The sequence below is a fragment of the Hemiscyllium ocellatum genome, chromosome 8 (assembly GCF_020745735.1).
Source record: "Hemiscyllium ocellatum isolate sHemOce1 chromosome 8, sHemOce1.pat.X.cur, whole genome shotgun sequence".
NCBI classification, from domain to species: Eukaryota; Metazoa; Chordata; class Chondrichthyes; order Orectolobiformes; family Hemiscylliidae; genus Hemiscyllium; species Hemiscyllium ocellatum.
Window position 1 is genome coordinate 115,443,608 of NC_083408.1, and position 24,430 is coordinate 115,468,037.

Sequence of the window (24,430 nt, forward strand, 5' to 3'; positions counted from 1 at the left end):
GCCCATAACCCTCCAAATCCTTTCTATTCATATACCCATTCAGATGCCTTTAAAATGTTGCAATTGTACTAACCTTCACCACTTCCTCTGGCAGCTCATTCCATACACATACTACCCACTGTCTGAAAACGTTGCCCCTTAGGTCCCTTTTATATCTTTCCCCTCTCACCCTAAACCTATGCCCCTCTAGTTCTGGACTACCCCACCCCAGGGAAAAGACCTTGTTTATTTACCCGATCCATTCAAAGGTTGTGCGAAGATTTGTAGCTCGGGTGCTTGTTGTAGTGGTTCTGTTCGCCAAACGTTTGCAACAAAAACTTCCAGCTCGGCGAACAGAACCATTACCCTATCCATGTCACTCACAATTTTTAAAACTTCTATAAGGTCACATCTCAGCCTCCAACGGTCCAGGGAAAACAGCCCCAGCCTGTTCAGCCCCTCCCTATAGCTCAAATCCTCCAACCCTGGCAACATCCTTGTAAATCTTTTCTGAACCCTTCCAAGTTTCACAACATCTTTCAGATCACACAGAGGGTGGCACGTGCATGGAACGAGCTGCCAGAGGATGTGGTGGAGGCTGGTACAATTGCAACATTTAAGAGGCATTTGGATGGGTATATGAATAGGAAGGGTTTGGAGGGATATGGGCCGGGTGCTGGCAGGTGGGACTAGATTGGGTTGGGATATCTGGTCGGCATGGACGGGTTGGACTGAAGGGTCTGTTTCCATGCAGTACATCTCTATAACTCTAACTTGTCCACCACCAACATCAAGCTCACTGGTTTGTAGTTCCTTGGCTTGTCCTTACCACCCTTCATAAACAGTGGCACCACATTAGCCAATCGCCAGTCTTCCGGCACCCCACCTGTGACTATTGATGACACAAATATCTCAGCAAGAGGCCCAGCAATCACTTCTCTAGCTTCCCACAGAGTTCTAGGGTACACCTGATCAGGTCCTGGGGATTTATCCACCTTTACCCGTTTCAAGACATCCAGCACTGCCTCCTCTGTAATATGGACATTTTGCAAGATGTCACCATCTATTTCCCTACATTCTATATCTTCCATGTCCTTTTTCACAGTAAATACTGATGCAAAATACTCGTCTAGTAACTCCCCCATCTTCTGCGGCTCCACACAAAGGCCACCTTGCTGATCTTTGAGGGGCCCTTTACTCTCTCTCTCTCTAGTTAATCTTTTGTCCTTAATGCATTTGTAAAAACCCTTTGGATTCTCCTTAACTCTATTTACCAAAGCTATCTCATTTCCCCATTTTGCCTTCCTGATTTCCCTCTTAAGTATACTCCTACTGCCTTTATACTCTCCTAAGGATTCCCCCGATCGATCCTGTCTGTACCTGACATATGCTTCCTTCTTTTTCTGAACCAAACCCTCAATTTCTTTGGCCATCCAGTATTCCTTTTACCTGCACCCTTTCCTTTCACCCTGACAGGAATATACTTTGGATTCTCGTTATCTCATTCCTGAAGGCTTCCCATTTTCCAGTCATCCCTTCACCATGCAGCACTGAGTGTGTCAGCCCAGATTATATGCACAACCCATGACTTTCTCACTCCAGTGGTGGAGATGCATAATACATTGAGCCAGGACTAAAACCTTTAGGCTATATAAAAAAATACCTTGAGCTAAGAAGTTATGAGCAAGAATTACTCAGCATTCTTGAATTCAGCAGTTTAAGTGACATATTTTGTTTTTCCTCCTCACTTAGAAAACCATGAGAGAACAGGATGGACTGAAGCACAGCAGCTGGATTACACCAGAGGAGGAGCAGGCCATTCGACACTTTGAACCTGTTCCATCACTCAATTAAATCCTGACTGCTCTGAGAGCTCCAGATTTCAGCCCACCCCAGATAACCTTGCATTTCCCTGCTCATCAAGAATCTATCTACTTACATCTTAAAAATATTAAAAGATTGCTTTTACTACCTTCATGACTGTTTATAGATCATAGAATCATATGTGTGTACCTTCATATTTTTAAACAGAGGTTTATATGTCAATGCCTAAGTTGTTTGATTCAGTTCAGGCGTATGCAACTTCAGCTGAAACTCTTCAACCAAGTTCCATGCGGGAAAAGAAATCACAGTCACAAGTGATTAAGAGTCAATAATCTCATTAAGGAGACCAAAGAGTGGATAACCATGATCTGGAATTTAAAGATATGACTTTAAATTCACTTCATCCATCTGTTCCGTCAGTGAACATTTAACAGATGTGGAACTACAGGCAGTCTCAGCCTCTTACACCTGTACTGGAGGCATAGGGACAGAACAGATTGGGATTGTACCATTGATCATTAACCAGCACCATGTCTGGGTCCACTGTAGGAATTGGGGGACCAACGACTGTGCTGGCTTCCAGAGTCAATTAGCCTGCCAAGACCCACCGCATGTCTCCTGTACAAGAAACTCCAGAATTCCATCATGTCACCAGACCTAAAGCTGAATGTATCAACTTTTACTTTACTGCTGCATACCACATATTGAGCGATATGAATACGTCTGCGTACTTCAGTGTGGACAACCATACAGAAAAAGTATACACACACCTTCTCAAAACCAAGCAAACACAACACAGCAGAAGTAGTCATTTGGTCATGCACAACTTGAGCATTGCTGAGAAATAAACACACTTTATGGAATCTTTTAACTCTGTGCTCATCAGGACACTTATGAGGATGCTATTAAAGGAACAAACCCAACATTCATGCGGTATGAGAGGACAGTGCTGATTCGTTGGAAGTTAGACTCAGATTGGTGGAGGCATTTCCATTAATACACCAATTAATGATGATTGACAGTTAATTGCCAGGTTTTGTTCAAATTGTCATCATTCAAGCCCTTGTGGCACAGTGGTAACGTCCCTATGTCTCAGCCTGGATGTATGTATTCAACTCTTACGTGCTCCAAAGGTGCATCATGACATCACTGAACAGGTTGAACTCTGTCCCAATGGGTCACTCATAGTACAATAGTATGTCCCTATCTTTGAATCAGGACTCTCAGGTTCAAGTCCACCTGCTCCAGAAATGCTTATTAACATCTTTGCACAGGTTAAATAGAAAATACCTACATTTTTACACTAATAGATTGATTGGTCAAGACATTACCCTGAGAAATTAACCAAAGAATGGCTGTTGCTTATTCTGTTGAGTTGAAACTAGCGTAGTGCTTGTTCTTTCTGTCTGCAAAGAACACGGTTCTGTCTATTATTGTGTAGCTTCCAGTACATAAAGCTTACTGCATTACGCGCTCAGCTCAACAGAGAAATATTTCTTCATTTTCAAATACTTTTCCCTTTGAACATGTGTAACCAACAGATCTACAGAAGATATTAAAGCTGAGAAAGATACATTGGAGATGTCAACAAAAAACCCCAACAATTCTCTCCGTTATATATTATTGGAAGCATTTTTCCATTTCCAGCGGTGTAAACAGCTGCAGAAATACAGCACTGAGGAACAATGCACAAGCAAGGTAGGCAACTGCGCAGAAAATCAGTGGACCACAAATATCATTTTTAGTAGTCTTGGGCTTAAACAATGCCCTCCTAACAATATTTTTTATAAAGCTTCTTTAAATGTAGCAAAATGTCCCATGAGACTTCACAGCAGCATTATCCAAAAATACTGATGCCAAGCCACTTTAGGTGCTAATAGACCAGGCAAGTTAAAGCTTGTCAAAGAAGTGAGTTTTTAAGGAAGATCTCAAAGGAGAAAAGGGAGGCAATGAGTTTGGGGGAGGAGAGGGGATGGGGTGAGAATAGCAGAACTCAGGGGTGACACAGCTGACAACGGTGGAGCAATTACATCACAGCGTGCAAGGGTCCAGAACGAGAAGAATCAGCGATCGAGTCAATTGTTCAGTTTTCAACTTTAAAGAACTTATTATACTACTTGAAAACTGAAATATTATTGAATTGGCAGCAGTGCGCGAGAGCTCAGGTGCACAGCACAGGCGGGCTCACTTAGTTAGTCACAGTGCAGAGATAGAATGACTCATAACTGTGTGTGATATTATTTTCTCATCCAAATCACCATGTAGTTTCAAATTTGCAGGCAGCACATTCCTACTGCATTATAGACAGAGTCATGAACGTTAAGTCCACTTACCTGACTCAGGTTCATCAGCTGCTATACACTCTTCAATGGACTCCTTCAGGCCAAGGCTAGCTGCGGTAGGGAGGGGGCCTAACAGAGAGGATATATTTGGGGGTTTGGGTAGAGGCTCTGATTCTTTCTCCTCCTCTGTTTTATCATTCTCTTTTGGCCGCTCTTCATTGAGGAAGTCATCACAGAAATCCTTGTTGAGATGGTTTGCGACTGCTGTCAGCTCTTCATCCTCACCCTCTTCCTCACCTAATCCACTGGAGGTTACTGAGGCTCCATCATCCAGAGTATCTGGAACACAGTACTTTTCCAGTGAGACAAAAAGAAAACAGTTTGCAAATAGCCAGTGATTCAGGAACTACTGAGTCCCTTTGCAAAATCTAATTTACGAGACAGCTTAACTGGTCTTTTTACAATTTTATTCATATCAACACCTTGATTAAATTACAGTTTGTTGTTCACACCTGGCTATCTGCTGTTGTACATATATCCTACCTGTATATACATTGGTGATATATACAAACAAGGCAAATGAATACATGTTGAGCAGTAGGACGCCGGGGAAAAACAAAGCATGATACAACACAGGAACAGGCCCTTCGGCCATCTGAGCACTTAGGATGAGGGGGACCTCACCACATGTATCTACCGGTTCCTGAAATTATCAGATAAAGTAGTTAAGAAGGCATATGACACACTTCAGGCATAGAGTTTAAGAGCAGGGAGGTAATGCTGGAACTGCATAAAAGATCAGATAGGCCACAGCTGGGCTATTGTGTGCAGTTTGGAAATCCATGTTATAGGAGGAATGTGGTAGCACTGGAGAAAGTGCGGAGGAGATTTACCAGGACATTGCTTAGGCAGAGATTGGACAGACTGGGGTTATTTTGCTTGGAACGGAGGAGACTGAGAGAGGACACGATTAAGATATATAAATTGAGGGGCATAGATAAGGCAGACAGGAAGAAATTTTCCCATTGACGAAGGGATCAATGACAAGGAGGCAGAGATTTAAAGTAAGGGGCAGAACGTTGAGGAGTTGGGAGGAAAGACCTTTTCACCATGGAACTCAAGATCCTACATTGAGATTACTGGCTAGTGTGTATAGAACATAGAACAGCACAGTTTAGGCCCTTCGGCCCTCGATATTATGCCAGCCTTTTTTTCCTACTCTAAGATAAGACTAACCTACATACCCTTCATTGTACTATCTTCCATAGAGTGGAAAAAATTCAACTTTGTATGTACTGCATACAAAACAACATTTTTCACTGTACCTAGATACATGTGACAATAGTAAATCAAATCAAATGTGTTTCTGAAATAGTATGTGGAGGAATAGTGACCTAGGGCAAGTCCCGTTTTTTTGAAACAATGATAAAATTATTGGTTATTCACACACCACATTAGTCATAGAGATGTACAGCATGGAAACAGACCCTTCGGTCCAACCCATCCATGCCGACCAGATATCCCAACTCAACCTAGTCCCTCCTGCCAGCACCCGGCCCATATCTCTCCAAACCCTTCCTATTCATATACCCAGCTGAAAATGTGTTGCTGGAAAAGCGCAGCAGGTCAGGCAGCATCCAAGAAGCAGGAGAATCGACGTTTCGGGCATAAGCCCTTCTTCAGGGCTCATGCCTGAAATGTCGATTCTCCTGCTCCTTGGATGCTGCCTGACCTGCTGCGCTTTTCCAGCAACACATTTTCAGCTCTGATCTCCAGCATCTGCAGTCCTCACTTTCTCCTATTCATGTACCCATCCAAATGTTGCAATTGTACCAAACTCCACCAGTTCTTCTGGCAGCTCATTGCACACACGTACCACCCGCTGCGTGAAAAAGATGCTCTTTAGGTCTCTTCTGTATCTTTTCCCTCTCACCCTAAAACTATGCCCTCTAGTTCTGGACTCCCCGACCCCAGGGAAAAGACTTTGTCTATTTATCCTATCTATGTCCCTCATGATTTTGTACACCTCTATAAGGTCACCCCTCAGCCTCTGACGCTCCAGGGAAAACAGCCCCAGTGTTATTCAGCCTCTCCCTATAGCTCAAATCCTCCAACCCTGGCAACATCCTTGTAAAGCGTTTCTGAACCCTTTCAAGTTTCACAACATCTTTCCGATAGGAAGGAGACCAGAATTGCACGCAATATTCCAACAGTGGCCTAACCAATGTCCTGTACAGCCGCAACATGACCTCCCAACTCCTGTACTCAATACTCTGACCAGTAAAGAAAAGCATACCAAACACCTTTTCCACTATCCTATCTACCTGTGACTCCACTTTCAAGGTGCTATGAACCTGTACTCCAAGGTCTCTTTGTTCAGCAACACTCCCTAGGACCTTACCATTAAGTGTATAAGTCCTGCTAAGGTTTGCTTTCCCAAAATAAAGAACTTCGCATTTATCTGAATTAAACCCCATCTGCCACTCCTCAGCCCATTGGTCCATCTGGTCCAGATCCTGTTGTAATCTGAAGTAACCATCTTCACTGTCCACTACACCTCCAATTTTGGTGTCATCTGCAAACTTACTAACTGTACCTCTTATGCTCACAGCCAAATCATTTATGTAAATGACAAAAAGTAGAGGACCCAGCACCAGCCCTTGTGGCACTCCACTGGTCACAGGCCTCCAGTCTGAAAAACAACCCTCCACCACCACCCTCTGTCTTCTACCTTTGAGCCAGTTCTGTATCCGAATGGCTAGTTCTCCCTGTATTCCGTGAGATCTAACCTTGCTCACCATGTCCCATGGGGAACCTTGTCGAATGCCTTACTGAAGTCCGTATAGATCACATCTACTGCTCTGCCCTCATCGATCCTCTTTGTTACTTCCTCAAAAAACAAAATCAAGTTTGTGAGACATGATTTCCCACGCACAAAGCCATGTTGACTATCCCTAATCAGTCCTTGCCTTTCCAAATACACACACATCCTCTCCCTCAGGATTCTCTCCAACAAAGCAAATCTTAGCAGGACTTATACACTTAATGGTAAGGTCCTAGGGAGTGTTGCTGAACAAAGAGACCTTGGGGTGCAGGTTCATAGCTCCTTGAAAGTGGAGTCGCAGGTAGATAGGATAGTGAAGAAAGTGTTTGGTATGCTTTTCTTTATTGGTCAGAGTATTGAATACAGGAGTTGGGAGGTCATGTTGCGGCTGTACAGGACATTGGTTAGGCAACTGTTGGAATATTGCGTAAATTTTGGTCTCCTTCCTATCGGAAAGATGTTGTGAAACTTGAAAGGGTTCAGAAAAGATCTACAAGGATGTTACCAGGGTTGGAGGATCTGAGCTACAGGATGAGGCTGAACAGGTTGGGGCTGTTTTCCCTGGAGCATCCTTATAGAGGTGTACAAAATTATGAGGGGCATAGATAGGGTAAATAGACAAAGTCTTTTCCCTGGGGTGGAGGAGTCCAGAACTAGAGGGCATAGGTTTAGGGTGAGAGGGGAAAGATATAAAAGAGACCTAAGGGGCAACTCTTTCCACACAGAGGGTGGTACATGTATGGAACAAGCTGCCAGAGGATGTGGTGGAGTTTGGTACAATTGCAACATTTAAGAGGCATTTGAATGGGTACATGAATAGGAAGGGTTTGGAGGGATATGGGCCGGCTGCTGGCAGGTGGGACTAGATTGGGTTGGGATATCTGGTCGGTATGGATGGGTTGGACTGAAGGGTCTGTTTCCATGCAGTACATCTCTATGGCTTGTCCACCACCGACCTCAGGCTCATTGGTCTGTAGTTCCTTGGCTTGTCCTTACCACCCTTCTTAAACAGTGGCACCACATTAGCCAATCGTCAGTCTTCCGGCACCCCACCTGTGACTATCGATGACACAAATATCGCAGCAAGAGGCCCAGCAATCACTTCTCCAGCTTCCCACAGAGTTCTGGGGTACACCTGATCAGGTCCTGGGGATTTATCCACCTTTACCCATTTCAAGACATCCAGCACTTCCTCCTCTGTAATCTGGACATTTTGCAAGATGTCACCATCTATTTCTCTACATTCTATATCTGCCATATCCTGTTCCACTGTAAATACTGATACAAAATACTCATTTAGTATCTCCCCCATTTTCTGCAGCTCCACACATAGGCTGCAGTGCTGATCTTTGAGGGGTCCTATTCTTTCCCTAGTTACCGTTTTGTCCTTAATGTATTTGTAAAAACCCTTTGGATTTTCCTTAATTCTATTTGCCAAAGCTATCTTATGTCTCCTTTTTGCCCTCCTGATTTTCCTCTTAAGTATACTCCTACTGCCTTTATACTCTTCTAAGGATTCACTCGATCTATCCTGTCTGTACCTGACATATGTTTCCTTCCTTTTCTTAACCAGACCCTCAATTTCTTTAGTCATCCAGCATTCCCTATACCTACCAGCCTTCCCTTTTACCCTGACAGGAATATACTTTTTCTGGATTCTCGTTATCTCATTCCTGAAGGCTTCCCATTTTCCAGCCATCCTTTTACCTTCGAACATCTGCTCCCAATCATGTAGGCTACTCTCATGGAAAACAACTTGAAACTCCAATCTGTCCACTTATAGCAGTTAGCCATTTAAAAGTTTGATTCACAGCAATAACATCGTTTACCCTTCCTGAGGTTCAAGCACTGGAGGTCAAATCACAGGGACTTTCATCCTAACACTGCTTTATGAGGACAGGATAGGTGGATGTGTTGTAACAGGTCTTGGTGGTCTAATCTTGAAGGCTGCTTCTATTAGTAAGTATGAGTAAGTCAGTCTAGGAAGAGCCATGAAGCTCCACATTTCAGAGTCCATGAAAAATAGTCACTTGAGGGAGGTGATGAATACTGCCTGTATTCATGGTAAATGGCATATTAAAATTTTATTACTATACAATTAAGCCCTCAACAGCCACTCAAAAAAAGCAATTTGTTGTGTGTACATACCTCCTTTAGCATAGTTAGCATAAGCTCCTCGATACCTTGGTCGAGTGATCTCCAGTTCTGTCTCAATCTCATCTTGATAACTTGCGATTTCACCTGCAAAATATCAACGTAATTTTTATTTTTAAAATGCACACTATGAAAACTAACCTATGAATAACCATCTATGAAATTGAACTCTTCATTGCCAGAAGTTGGGAAAGGTTTGGGGAGGCAGGGTTAGACTCAAGTGAACATGTTAAAAAAAGAGAGAAAGAGAGGGAGAGGGGTTTAGGAAGAGAGACAGAGAAGGGGAATGATGTTCAATTACCTTCAAAATCCACCAATTTTTTGGAGAGTTCTTGCTCCAGCTGAAATAAAACAATAATTAATTTACACATATTCAGCCATTTCTGCAAATGATTTATTAGACCTGAGTACATATTCAAGGCTGACACTTCCAATGCAATAGAGGGAGAGCCACACTCTCGAAGGTATGTTCTTTCAGATATTAGACCAAGGTCCCACGTGCCCCCAGATAAAAGATCTCACAACACTATTTTGAAGAAGTGCAGAAATGCGTTAACAAGGTCCTGAACAATATTTATGCAAAAATCAACATCACCAAACATCCAGAAACAAGGTCACTTATCTCACTGCTATCTTTGGGAGCTTGCTTTATATGTAATTGGCTCCCACACTGCTTACATTATAGCAGCGCTTTGAGACATCCTTAAATAATGAAAGGCAAATCTCTTTCACTATCCCTCTGCCAGCTAAGCCATGCAGGAGCCAAGTGAGGAGGTGAGAACCAGAGAACTTCCCCATCAGTATTTTGAAAAAAAAAAATCCCATGTCATGTTTTCAGTTCAGCCACCGATAAAAAGGCAGACAACTTTATCTGGACCATATGCCATTGAGGAAATCACAGCTCATCACTCAATGTAAAAGTAATTGGTAAAGGATTTCATTATAAATACAATGCAGGCAAGATAACTTCTACAGATACAGACATTAACTTGAAACTGTAATGTACTTTTAAAATAGAAACCATTTTCAACAGAAAAACATCTTTGATGGTTTTCTATTACAGATCTTCACTGTAATTGATCCAAAAGGTGGGTGAGTGCATGAACACTTTTTTTATATTTTTGTTTTCTGTGATATTTTGCTTTTAAAAAGAAAAAGATCTCCATGTGAACAAGCCCATGATGCCATACTGAGTCTAAACGACAGGAAGGTTTCAGTCTAGCCATAGCTTATTGAAATCAGTTGACCTGATGAGGGAGCAGGAGTCAGAATGGTGTTACACCTGCTCAGCTCAGGACTGGAACAGACATCCAATGTAAGGGATTTCCAATCAATGGAGAGAAAAGCTGGAATTGTTCTCTTTTGAACAGAAAAGGACAAAGAAAGATTTAATAAAAGCATTCAAAATCTTAGGACTTGCACTTGAGTAATCAAGGAGAAACTGGTTCCAGTGGACAGAGTCGAGAGTGTGGTGCTGAAAAAGCACAGCAGGTCAGTCAGCATTCGAGGAGGGTCACCGCACCAACCAACCCCACTGCCCTGTGGCTGAACGCTTCAATTCCCCCTCCCACACTGTCAAGGACATGCAGGTCCTGGGCCTCCTCCATCGCCAAACCCTTACCACCCAGTGCTGGAGGAAGAATGCCCCATATTTTGCCTTGGGACCCTGCAACCACACGGGATCAATGTGGATTTCACTAGTTTCCTCATTTCCCCTCTCCCCACATTATCCCAGTCCCAAGATTCCAACACGGCACTGTCCTCTTGACCTGTCCATCACCATTCCCATCTATCCGCTCCACCCTCAGCGACGACCTATCACCTTCTTCATCACCTTCATCTGACTATTGCTTTCTCAGCTACCTTCCCCCAGTCTGCATGCTGTAAGTTGACCCACAATGTCCCGAGGGATGGAACGTCAGGATTTTGACCCAGTGACAGTGAAGGAACGGCGACATATTTCCAAGTCGGCATGGTGAATGGCTTGGAGGAAAACTTGCAGGGGATGGTGTTTCCATATAGCTGCTGCACTTGTCCTTCTAGATGGAGGTGGTCATGGGTTTGGAAGGCACTGCCTGACGATCTTTGATGAAATTTCTCATGCAATCTGCTGAGAAGTCTGGTCCTAATGTTAGGTAAGGTGCTGACGAGTCTCTGCTGAACTGTGGTCACCCTGTAATCAGTCACTTGGGGTGTGGTACTTAAGAAGAGCTGGTCACTGAGGAATCATACCTCAACTTAAGAGTCAAATCTTCAAAAATGGAGTAAAGAAAAGAGTGAAGAATTAAAAGCGTTTATCAAAAGGCACCACTCTAGTCTCTCTCTCCCAATTATAATACAGTTACCTGTTGCAGCCGAATCTTTCTCTTTCCTGCTGTGAATGAAGGTGGGTCACACTCTTCCTCCAAATCAATCTTCATAAACTCGTCGATTGTTAACTGGCTGGTTGGTGTCTCTTCAAATTCATTAAGCCTACAACAGAAGTTTAAAAAAAAGTCGCTGAAAAGGTTTCAACATCCATCTATGTCTTCCTGTGGAGATGGTTATGATAGCTATATACTACTCAATGGTGAACAGTTAACAATGTGACACCCTGAAAGACATCTGCAACTCCTCTAGTTCCTGTCATCCCTAATTTTCAATTCTGGCTATTCTGTCAGTTACTAAGTCTCCAGGCTCTGGAACACCCTCCCAGCACATCTCTGCATTATTTTCCGCTTTTAAGAGGCTCCTTAAACCATTCCTCTTTAACCAAGCTTTTGGTTATCTGACCTAATATCCCCTTATGTAACTCTGAGTCCTATCAGCTCCTGTGAAACATTTTAAGATGCACCACCATGTTAACGCTGTCAAAGTTGTTGTTTTCGCTCTATGTACTGCTGATTAGGAGCATATCTGATCCTCCCAGCCCATCCCCCAACCCTGTTCACAGCTCTTGAGTGGGGGAGTGTCACTATTTGTTACACCACCTTCCTACTGAGAAGGGAAGCTGAAGGCTACCACAATATTAATGTTAATTATAGCTTGTTTAACAAGGCAAGCTGAAAGAACTAACTACACTTGTGGTAACAGATACCCAGGTGATGAGAGGCTGCAAGAGCCCATGATACCATAATCACATACAGACTGAATAGAATAGGCTTGAAGGAACAGTTCTCTCAACAGACTGCAGCTTCACATCTCAAGCATGCAGTAACATCAGGACTGACATTTTAGAGTGGGAGGAATGCAGACTGAGGAAATAAAAGATTTGCAGAGCTATAGGGAAAGCGACAGGAAGAGGAACTAATTGGGAAGATCTTTCAAAGTATAGGGAGGCACAGGTGTGGCTTTAAATGTCATGAAAATGTACAAATTTAGTCAGGATGCCAATCCCAGACACATGCTAGCATTGGCATTGGAGTGCCTTAATGAAGAACAAAAACAACTACATTTGACACGAGGAACATTGAAATAAAACCGGATATCCACACACCATCAACTTATTGTCTGATCATTTTCCAAGATATAACGCACTATGAACATATTTCTGGGCAAAACTTTTCTCTCAAGGTTAAATAAGTGGAAGAGTGTTCATGGAATGACAGAATTAGGATTAATAGCCCTTGACTGATGTCCTTTCTTCTATATACAAGACAGGGCCATAAAAACAGGATGGTTGGTTACCCTGTTCACTAAATCCCGTCAGTATAGTATAAATTGTACCAGTTACTGGACTCTACCAGAGACAGTGATAGTAGCAAATAACAGTTAGTCAGAGAGAGTTGATATGAATCTGTGCGTGTTTATAAGAAAGAGTGTGTAGATTATGACTGATTAATATAAATATATTCTTTTGAAGGTCACGGGTTTGTGAATAATGGAAAATCAATGGATGCTGTCTATATGAACCTCCAAAAGGCACTTAATAAGTTTCTATTCAAGGAAAAGCAAGCAAGAGAAAAATGCAAGAATTTGGATGAAAACTTGTGAGGTGGATCACAAATTATTTGGGAGCTAGGAAGTAACTATTGAGTCAAAGGGAATATATCTGGATTGAGTGGATATGGCAAGTGATGCTCCCCCAGCAATTATTCCAGGAACACAGCTTTTCACCATTTGTATCAATGGTCTAGATGGAAAAAAAGAAAATTGCATATCTAGGTTTGTATGTAACAGTATGTTAGAAGGTACAGGAGCTTGCGTAGATAAGGGCAGGAATTGGCAACACAACACAGACTTAGTGAATGAATAAAACTAACATATGTAGTTTAATGTGCGCAAGTGTGAGGGCATTCACTTTGAATCAGAGAAAGATAAATCATCATAATTTCTTAATGATGAGAGAACATTAGTGCAGCAGCAAAGGGATTAAGCTGGTCATGGGCGCACATTACTGAAAGCTACTGAACAAGTATCAGAAGCAATTAAAAAGGTTCAGCTGAATGCTGACTTTTTCTCAAGAACAAAGCAGACAGCCTTGGCCAGACCCCATTTTGAGTCACACTGCTCATTTCTCTGGGACCATGTCTCAGAAATTAAGTCATGGCCTGAGAGAATTGTAACACAGGTTCCTCAGAATGGTACCACGGCTGAAAGAATGAAATTATTCAGACCGGTTGGTCATATTCTTTAATTTAAGAATGTTGAAGCAAAGGCAAATACTTGTATTTAAGTAATGCCTTTAACCACCTCAAAACATCACAAGGCACTTAAAAAGTGCAGGCAGGCGTTGATGCAATAGACATCGATACAATAGATATAGTCGTACTATCACCTGGATTGTTAATCCAGAGACCCAGATAATGTTCGGGGGACCCGGGTTCAAATTCAACCAAGGCAGATGCTGAAATTTGAATCATAAAAATTCGAGATTAGGAGTCAAATAATGATAATGAAACCATTGGCGGTTGTTGGAAAAACCCATCTGGATCACTAATATCCTTTAGGGAAGGAAACTGCCATCCATACCTGGTCTGGCCTACATGTGACTCCAGACCCACAGCTCTCTGGGTAATTAGGGATGGGCAATAAAGGCTGGCCTGGCCAGTGACGCCCTCAATCCATGAATAAAACAAAAATACTATTTCCTCGCGTGGCTGAATCTAGAAAGAGAAGGCAGCACCTTAAAGTTAGAGCTGGACTATTTCCAAATGAAAAGCAGGAGCATTGTTTTCCACATAAGACTTTGGATGCTGCAGGTCAACCGGAGTTTGCAAGCCTGGGATCAGTAAATGTATCACTGGATATGGAGCAAACGTGGCTATAAGGAGATGAAATACGTATCAGGCATGGTCAATCTGAATGGAGGTACAGCCCAGTAAGCTGAATGACCTCCTGTAATGATCACTGTTTGAGAAGCTAGCTGTCACCAAAAACACAGGCAACAGATTGATTGTATACTGCTTTGAGAAAATATGGGAATGTGATGCTCCGTTATGTACTGTAAATGCATTGCACCTGTCTTTACACAGAAGATAGAGATGACAATAGACAGAGTCAAACAAACAGATCAAAGACCAATGCATGATTCTAAGATAGTGAAAGATAGGTACGATAGGAAAGTGATTATGAGACAGGACTAAGAAGCCAGAGATTGCACGTTCAAATCTTCCTGAGGAAGTTTAGAAATACTTCAAACACCAAAAGTAAAAAGCCAGTGAAAAGTATGCATAGAAATAAAAAGTGTTATTTTTTCAGATTTTGTTGAAAATGGAGAAATTCACAAACATCATTCAGGAATGCAAAACTTCTGCCTTCACCAGTATGGGCCTACAGGCAGCTAACACAAAATGCAGAAAATACTAAGCAGGTTTGGCAGGATCTGTGGAGATGGAGTTGACATTTCAAGTCTAATTTGATTCTTTCATTTATTTGGCTCAATTGCCTTTAAAAACGGCCGAGATATGATAGCCAGTTAGGGACATCAAACCAAGGAGAAGTAGGCCATTTGGCCCTTTGAGCCTCTGCTACCATTCAATGATCTGATTGTGTGAATTCAGCTCAACTGCCTTGTCTGCACCCCCAAAAACCCTCAATTCTGTTGCCCACATAAATCCCACCTCCACTGTTTTATGAGGGATAGAACTCTCAGACTAACAACCAGCTGAGAAAATATTCTCATCTCCAACTTAAATAGGAGACCAACTGTTCTTAAATTGTGTCCCCTAGTTGTACTCTTGTCCACAAGAAGGGAAATCCAACCATTATCCACCTATCAAGTTCCTTCAGGAACTTTTATGTTTTGATAAGGTCACCTCGCGTTCTTCTAAACTCAAATAAAAGGCTCTTCGATCCAGGAATTAGGTAAGCAAACCTCTGATCTGCTTCTAAAGCAATCATATTGTTTTTTCAAAATAGAGAAATAGAGTAACTTTCAAAAGTTGATTGGGGAGGCTACTCACAAGTAAAGGGATGGTTGGGAATTGGGAGGCCTTTAAAAATGAGAACAAGTGTTCAGAGGCAGTATGTTCCTGTTCGTGTGAAGGGCAAGGCTGATAGAGTCATAGTCATAGAGATGTACAGCGTGGAAACAGACCCTTCAGTCCATCCCTTCCATGCCGACCAGATATCCCAACACAATCTAGGCCCACCTGCCAGCACCTGGCCCACCCTTCCTATACCCATATACCCATCCAAATGCCTCTTAAATGTTGCAATTGTACCAGCCTCCACCACATCCTCTGGCAGCTCATTCCATACACGTACCACCCTCTGCATGAAAGAATTGCCCCTTAGGTCTCTTTTATATCTTTCCCCTCTCACCCTAAATCTATGCCCTCTAGTTCTGGACTCCCCGACCCCAGGGAAAAGACTTTGCCTATATACCCTATCCATGCCCCTCATGATTTTGTAAATCTCAATAAGGACATGCCTTAGCCTCTGACACTCTAGGGAAAACAGCCCCAGCCCGCTCAGCCTCTCCTTATAGCTCAAATCCTTCAAACCTGGCAACATCCTTGTAAATCTTTTCTGAACCCTTTCAAGTTTCAAAACATCTTTCCAATAGGAAGAAGACCAGAATTGCACACAATATTCCAACAGTGGCCTAACCAATGTCCTGTACAGCCACAACATGACCTCCCAATTCCTGTACTCAATATTCTGACCAATAAAGGAAAGCATACCAAATGCCTTCTTCACTATCCTATCTACCTGCAACCCCACTTTCAAGGAGCTATGAACCTGCACTCCAAGGTCGCTTTGTTCAGCAACACTCCCTAGGACCTTACCATTAAGTGTGTAAGTCCTGCTAAGATTTGCTTTCCCAAAACGCATTTATCTGAATTAAACTCCATCTACCATTTCTCAGTCCACTGGCCCATCTGGTCCAGATCCTGTTGGAATCTGAGGTAACCTTCTTTGCTGTCCACTACACCTCCAATTTTGGTGTCATCTGCAAACTTACTAACTGTATCTCTTATGCTCACATCCAAATCATTTATATAAATGACAAAAAATAGAGGACTTAGCACCGATCCTTGTGGCACTCCACTGGTCACAGGTTTCCAGTCTGAAAAACAACCCTCCACCACCACCCTCTGTCTTCTACCTTTGAGCTAGTTCTATATCCAAATGGCCAATCCTCCCTGTATTCCGTGAGATCTAACCTTGCTAACCAGTCTCTCATGGGGAACCTTGTCGAACACCTTACTGAAGTCCATATAGATCACATCTACTGCTCTGCCCTCATCAATCCTCTTTGTTACTTCTTCAAAAACTCAATCAAGTTTGTGAGACATGATTTCCCATGCACAAAGCCATGTTGACTATCCCTAATCAGTCCTTGCCTTTCCAAATACACACACATCCTGTCCCTCAGGATTCCCTCCAACAACTTGCCCACCACCGAAGTCAGGCTCATCTGGTCTATAGTTCCCTAGTTTGTCCTTACCACCCTTCTTAAACAGTGGCACCAAGTTAGCCAACCTCCAGTCTTCAGGCACCTTGCCTGTGACTATCGATGACACAAATATCTCAGCAAGAGGCCCAGCAATCACTTCTCTAGCTTCCTACAGAGTTCTAGGGTACACCTGATCAAGTCCTGGGGATTTATCCACCTTTATGCATTTCAAGACATTCAACACTTCCTCCTCTGATATGTTCATTTTTCAAGGTGTCACCATCTATTTCCCTACATTCTATATCTTCCATATGCTGGATGACAAAAAAATTGAGGCTTTGGTTAAGAAAAAGGAGGCATCTATCAAGTAGACAGCTGGGATCAAGTGAATCCCTAGAGGAATATAAAGGTAATATACTTAAGAGGAAATCAGAAGGTCAAAAGAAGGACACGAGATAGCTTTCGCAAATAGGGGAATCCAAAAAGATTCTATCAGTACATTGAGTTCAAGAGAGTAACTATGGAAAGAATAATGCCTCTGAAAGATCAACATGGCAGTCTATGCATGGAACCGCAGGAGATGGGTGAGATACTGAATAAATATTTTGCATCAGTGTTTACTGTGGAAAAGGACATGAAGCTAGGGAATTTGGGGAAATAAAACAGTGATATCTTGAAAACAGTCAATACTACAGAACGTTATAGAAGTTTATTAAATCATGAAGGACATGGATAAGGTGAAAGTCAAGGTCCTTTCCCCAGGATAGGGGAGTCCAAAACTTGAGGGCATAGATTTAAGGTGAGAGGGGAAAGATTTAAAAGGGACCTAAGGAGCAGCTTTTTTATGTAGAGGGTGGTGCGTGTCTGGAATGAGCTGCTAGAGGAAGTGGTGGAGGTTAGTACAATCACAACATTTAAATGAATCTAGATGGGTATATGAATAGGAAGGGTTTAGAGGGATATGGGCCAAATGCTGGCAAATGGGACTAGATTAGTTGAGGATATATGGTCGGCATGGACGAGTTGGACTGAGGGGCCGGTTGTGCTAGGGATCTTAAAACACAAAGGTAGATAAACCCCGGGTCCTGATCAGGTGTTTCCTAGAACTCTGTGGGAAGCTAGGGAAGAGATTACTGGACTACTTGTGTGATATTTGTATCATCAATAATCATGGTGAGGTGCTTGAAGATTGGAGAGTGGTTAATGTGGTGCCATTATTTTTAAAAGGCTGTGAGGAGAAGTCTAGGAACTATAGACCAGTGAGCCTTACATCAATAGTGGGGAAGGTGTTGGAGGGGATTCTGAGGGACCTGATTTACGTACATTTGAAAAGGTAAGGATGATTATGGATAGTCAAAATGGCTGCGTGCATGGGAAGTTGTCTCTCTCTAACTTGATGGATTATTTACATGGACTTCAGCCAAATATTCAACAAGGTTCCACATGGTAGACTGGTTAATAAAGTTTAATCACATGGGATCCAGAGGAGCTAGCTAATTGGATGCAAAATTGGCTTGAAGATTGGTGTAGAGGGTTGCTTTTCGAACTGAAGGCTTGTGACCAGTGGTGTGCCACATGGATCAGTGCTGAATCCACTGATTTTCATCATTCATATGATTGATTTGGTTGGTAAATTTGTAGACAACTCCAAAATAGGAGGTTTATGTGGACAGCAAAGGAGGTTATCTCAGAGTACAACAGGACCTTAATTAGCTGGGCTAATGAACCAAGGAATGCCAAATGGAATTTAGTTTAGATACATGTTGCATTTTGGTAAGGCAAACCAGGGCAGGACTTATACACTGAGTGCTGCAAACAAAGAGACCTGGGGTGCAGGTACATAGTTCCTTGAAAGTGGAGTTGCAGGTAGAAAGGATGGTGAAGGCAGCTTTGTCATGCTTCACCTCATTGGTGGGAACATTGGGTTTAGGAATTGGGAAGTCATGTTGCGGTTGTACAGGATATTGGTGAGGCCACCTTTAGAATACTGCGTACAAATGCAGTCACCCTTCTCTTGGAAGGGTGTTAAAAGGATACAGAAATGGATGTTGCCAGAACTGAAGGACTTGAGTTATAGGAAGAGGCTGGGGCTTTTTTTTCCCCTGGAGCATCGAAGGCTATGGGGTGACCCTAAACAGGCTTATAAAAACATGAGGAGAATGGATAGGGTGAATAGGGCGAATATCCCCAGGGCAGGGGAGCCCAAATCAGGAGGACATTGGTTTAAAGTAAGAGTGGAAAGATTTAAAAAAGGACCAGAGGGCTTTTCAGGCAGAGGGTGGTGCACATATGGAAAGACTTGCCAGAGGAAATACCAGAGGCAGGTACTTACAACATTTAAAAGGCAGCTGGATGGGTACATGAATAGAAAGGTTGAAAGGGATATGGGCCAAGTGGTGGAAAATGGGATTAGGTCAGATTGGGATGTCCAGTTGGCACAATGAGTTAGACTGAAGTTTGCTATCTGACTTAGACTAAAACTGTATTCCAGATGTAGTTTAATCAAGGCCCTATTATACTTCAAACTGTTTGTATTAGACAACAACATTCCATTTGCCTTCCTCATGACTTGATGTACCTGCATACAAACGTTGTGTGATTCATGTATCCATAACTACTACCATCAAATAATAAGGTCATGACCTTCTTCGGACATCTAGGGATAAAGAAATAGCCAGCCTGGCTAAAGATTCTACTGTCTAAGAATAAGCAGACAAAAGACGGATCAGGGCTCAACTGAGGGGAATTTATGCTACAACAAGAGCTCTTAAGAATGGGGAACAGCAGCATAATGATTATGTTACTGGATGAGTAATTCAGAAGCCTACATGACTGTCCCAGAGACATAGTTAAAAATCCCACTGCTGCAGCTGAGAAATTTAAATTCAATTAATTAAGCAAATTTAAAATTAAAAAACTAGCATCAATAATCATGACCAGGAACCTATTGGGCTGTTGAAGACTCAACAGGTTCAGGAATTTTAATAGAGAAAGGAATCTAACAGTCTCACCTGGTCTAGCTTAGACATGACTTCCACACTTCAGCAATGTAACTGACTCTTAATTACTTTTGAAATATCCTGGTGGTGCCTCAGTTGTTCCAAACCAATACTTGCACCTTGCTCAAAACAGTGGTTGACCACCACCATCTCATATGCAGATAGGGATGGAAGATAAATACTAGTCCTGCCAGCAATACCCTGATCCGAACAACAAATAAAGGCAATTCCTCCAGGAACCAGGGGAAGATCCTCCCCCAACTCATGCTCGTTGATGTTTTTGAGCATGCGATCTATCAAATAAGACCTTGAGGGAAGATCCTGCCTGTCCTCTCAGATAAACATTGATTAATAGACTGTTATGTCTAATCTGAGAATCGCTTGTTGATCAACTCCATGGATTAGTTTGTTAAAAATATATTATAATCTATGAAGCAGACATTACAGCAAACCAACTTCTGTGTATGTGTGCAAATCCACTGAAGATTAACTGTCAGGCAGAATCACAATACTGTACACATAACAGCCCATGAAGTTCTTAAAGATGAACTCCATTATAAGCAAAGTACATAAATAACAATTATAAAAACATGCCAAAGAAGAGCAGAGAACAATATCCTGATTGATGTTTATCCTTCAGTTTACATCATTAAACACAGATTATATAACTAAATATCTGATTAGTAAGTCTGTGGATGATACCAAAATTGGTCATGTGGTGGGCAGTGAAGAAGGCTATCCAAGAATACAGAGAGATCTTGATTAGTTGAGTCAATGGGCTGAGGAGGGCAGATAGAATCTAATGTAGATAAATGTGAGATGTTGCATTTTAGTAAGGCAAACTAGAGCAGGACTTGTACAGTTAATGGTGGGGCCCTGGATAATGTTATCAAAAAAAGACATGGGGTGCATATACATAGTTCTTAAAAATGGCATCACAGGTGGACAGAGTGGTGAAAGTGGCATATAGATATTGGGACATCATTTTGCAGCTGTATATGCCATTGGCGAGGTTACTTTTGAAACACTATATATAGTTCTGGTTGTCCTGCTGTCAGAAGGATGTTATTAAACTGGAAAGGGTGCAGAAAAGATTTACAAGGATGTGACTGGACCTGGAGGGTTTGAGTTATGAGGAGAAGCTGATAGGTTGGGACATTTTTCTCTGGAGCATGGGAAGTTGAGGGGTGATCTTATTGAAGTTTATAAAATCATGACAGGTATAGAGAAAGTGAATAGCCAAGGTCTTTCCCTACGGTAGAAATTTCCATAACTAGAGGGCATAGGTTTAAGGTGAGAGGGGAAATATTTAAAAAGGACCTAAGAGACAACCTTTTCACACAGGGGGTAATTTGTATGTGGAATGAACTGCTCAGGAAATGATAGAAGCAGGTACAGTTGTAACACTGAAAAGACATTTAGACAGATACATAAATAGTAAATGTTTAGAAGGATAGTGGCCAATTGCAGGCAAATGGGACTGGGAAACGTGGTCAATATGGATGAGTTGGACAAAAGCATCTGTCTCTGTGCTATATGACTCAATGGCTCGGTGCTGTTTGTGGAAGCATGCTGTGTTGAAATTGGCTGCTGTGTTCCCTACACTACATCGGTGACTACATTTCAAAACATACCTCAATGGTGATGAACCACTTTGGGACATGAGAGGTTTCAAATGGCTTTAGTGACAATTCTCACCATTGCCATAAGGTCTCTGCATGCATGTGGACATTAGGTAAAGGACTGAACTTTGTAGAAGGTTCTTGCTCCAAAAGTGTTTCAATCATCATTGACAATCACTCGCTAACAACTATCATTGTCAACATGGGAAATTCTGTGTCATAGATCATGGGTTCCATAATTCCTTCTGTAGCTAAATTAGACTGATCCTAGAGCCACATCTACCACGACAGATTTGGGAGGAGTTTCTGGAGGTGACATTGGTCCTCAGTCCTGAGATCATTGGCATTCCATTTTCCAGTTCTTTTCTGATTTTTTCTTGCCAGTGTGTGTTCTCAAAGAATTGTACCCCCTCATACTGGAGTTTCCTCCATGTTGGTTTCTTCTGAACAGGAGTGTCCAATGCATTGATATATGCATTGCATTTCTTGAGGAAAGAGTTCAGGGAACCTTTGAAATGCTTCCTTTGTCCCATTCGAGTGCTTTCCTTGAGCTGAGTGAAGATTTGCTATGAAAGTTAGAACTCAGGCAAACCAATGACGTGGCTGGCCCAGTGGAGTTGGTTTCAGGTGACCATGGCCTCAATGCTGGTGTTGCTAGCTGCTTCATGGACACAGATGATCGTATGCATGTCCTCCCAGAAGATGTGGAGAAACCGTCTCAAACATCATCGATGGTACTTCTCAAAGGTTTGAGGTTGCATCTATACATAGTCCAAGTTTCAGAGTCATTTTGATGAGCTGGAAGGGGTGATGGTCTAATACACAATGACGTTGTACCAGCACATATGTCATGGTCATCGAAGACTCTTATTCTTCGGCGCCCGAATGTTGTGCTGATAGACTGGATACAATGCACATAGGTGCAGCAGATAATCAGGAAGGCAAATACAACGGTGGCCCTTGTTTCAAGAGATTGGAACATAAGAGTTCTGTGACTGTACAAGGTGCTAGAGAGACTACATCTGGAGAACTGATCTCCCTATTTAAGGAAAATAAATCATTTCACTGGAGGCAGGATAGTGAAGGTTCACTAGCATAATCCCTGGTATGGAGAAATTGTCTTATGAGCAAAGATGAAACAGGTTGGGTCTCTACTCACTGAGATTTAGAAGAATGAGAGGTAATGTTATAGAAGCATGTCAGATTCTTAAGGGGCTTGACAGGGTCAATGCTGAGAGGATGTTCCCCCTCATGGGAGAGTCTAGGACCAGACAGCACAGTCTCAGAAGGGGCACCAATTTAAGGCTGAGATGAGGATGAATTTCTTCTCCTAGAGGGTTGAGTGTCTTTGGAACTCTTTCCACAGAGAGTTCTGGGGGACAGAACCTTCCTGCATATGTAAGACTGACAGTGATAGATTCTTGATCAGCCAGAGAATCAGGGCTATGAGGAAAGGGCAGGGAAGTCAGATCAGCCATGATCCTATTGAATGGAAAAGCAGGTTCAAGGGACTGAACGGCCTACTCCTGTTCCTATTTCTTGTGGTCTTATGTTGAATCTGCACATTGATGTCAGCCTTAGATGAGAGGTAGCTTCCCAGATAGAGGAAATGTTAGGAGGATTTCTCCGTTGATCATAATGAAGGGAAGGAGTGGAGTTTGATCTGGGACAGGTTGGTAAAGGAGTTGAGTCTCCTTGAGGTTTACGATGAAACCAGTTCTTCAGTATGCCTCCTTGAATTATTCAGCGAGGCTTGAAGATTCTCTTCCAAGAGAGCAGACTGGAGCATTAACCTTGGGCACAAAATTGCATGGCTATGGGAACGATCTAATTACAAGTAAAGTTAGTGACTACATACAGAGGAACTTAGGGAGGTAGGTACATTTATAAAGGTCCTTTCATGACCTTGAGCTCTACCAAAATGTTATAATATATTACTAAGGGAGCAGGGGAGCTCTGTCCATCATTCTAGCCGATGTTTACCTCCCAGTCAGCATCATTGAGAATCCAGCTGGACTGTCATTGTTTAACGCTTTGGAGTGGGCTCCTGGAGGAGCCTTTGCCTTTGGGGAAGCATCAGTACAACCACATCCCAGCAAGAGTCCAAACCACCAACAGGGTTAGGACAGATCAAAGGAAAATAAACACAATAAAATACATTGGTATGGAAAGGAAATGCATTATATGGTTAGAAGTTGAGCTTTCAATCACACACGAACTCTTTCTGCCTCATGTACATCTGACAGGTTTTTAACCAGCTGCAACTTTTCACAGGGACTATTATAAAGACATTTGGCAGCATGCTTCATAGCTTCTCACCTAACATGCAGAAGGAAAGAAGAGATTTCCCATCAAATATTGGAGACTACTTAAAAAACAAAATTACTGATGTCAGAAAGGATGCTTAAAAATTGCCCTAAGGGCAAATGCATCTGTTCAACACCATAGTAACTACTTCACTTTACAGAAACATAGATACTGGAAGGACTGTACACGGAACTGTCATCTCTCTGGCCTCAGAGGTACTACAGCCAGTTTTCACTCTGTAGCCTTCACAATCAGCAATTAAATGTCATTGACCTGAAACGTTAACTCTGTTTTTCTCTCCACAGATGCCGTCAGACCTGCTGAGCTCTGCCAGTATTTTTTTGTTTCTGTTTTAAATGATTAAATAGTATGTTTTAGGTGTTGAATGCGGTATAAATGCTAACCAAGACATCAGGAAGAACCTGTCAGTGCTTCTCCTTTTAAAGCACGTTAAAAATATTAGGTATGTTCCAAGGTTGCAAAAGGAACTATTATAAATGCAATCCCTCTTCACTTCTCAGTGATAACTCCCATTTATACACACCTTACTGGTGGATTATGCAGCCTACAATCCGCACTTTGGTCAAAATCTCCTGCACCATCAAAATCTACCCAGG

At 42.3% G+C, this 24,430-nt stretch overlaps 1 protein-coding gene across 1 annotated transcript in view; it reads right to left on the reverse strand.

Annotated features, from left to right (window-relative positions):
* The window catches only part of brf1b (BRF1 RNA polymerase III transcription initiation factor subunit b), a 475,772-nt gene that overhangs the window by 158,192 nt on the left and 293,150 nt on the right, over positions 1–24,430 (reverse strand). Inside the window, exons 8-11 of the mRNA XM_060829498.1 lie at positions 11,409–11,535; positions 9,365–9,404; positions 9,058–9,150; positions 4,137–4,424 (exon numbers count right to left, since the gene is read on the reverse strand). Coding sequence (XP_060685481.1) covers positions 4,137–4,424; positions 9,058–9,150; positions 9,365–9,404; positions 11,409–11,535 — 548 coding nt within the window. The remainder of the gene's footprint in view (positions 1–4,136; positions 4,425–9,057; positions 9,151–9,364; positions 9,405–11,408; positions 11,536–24,430) is intronic.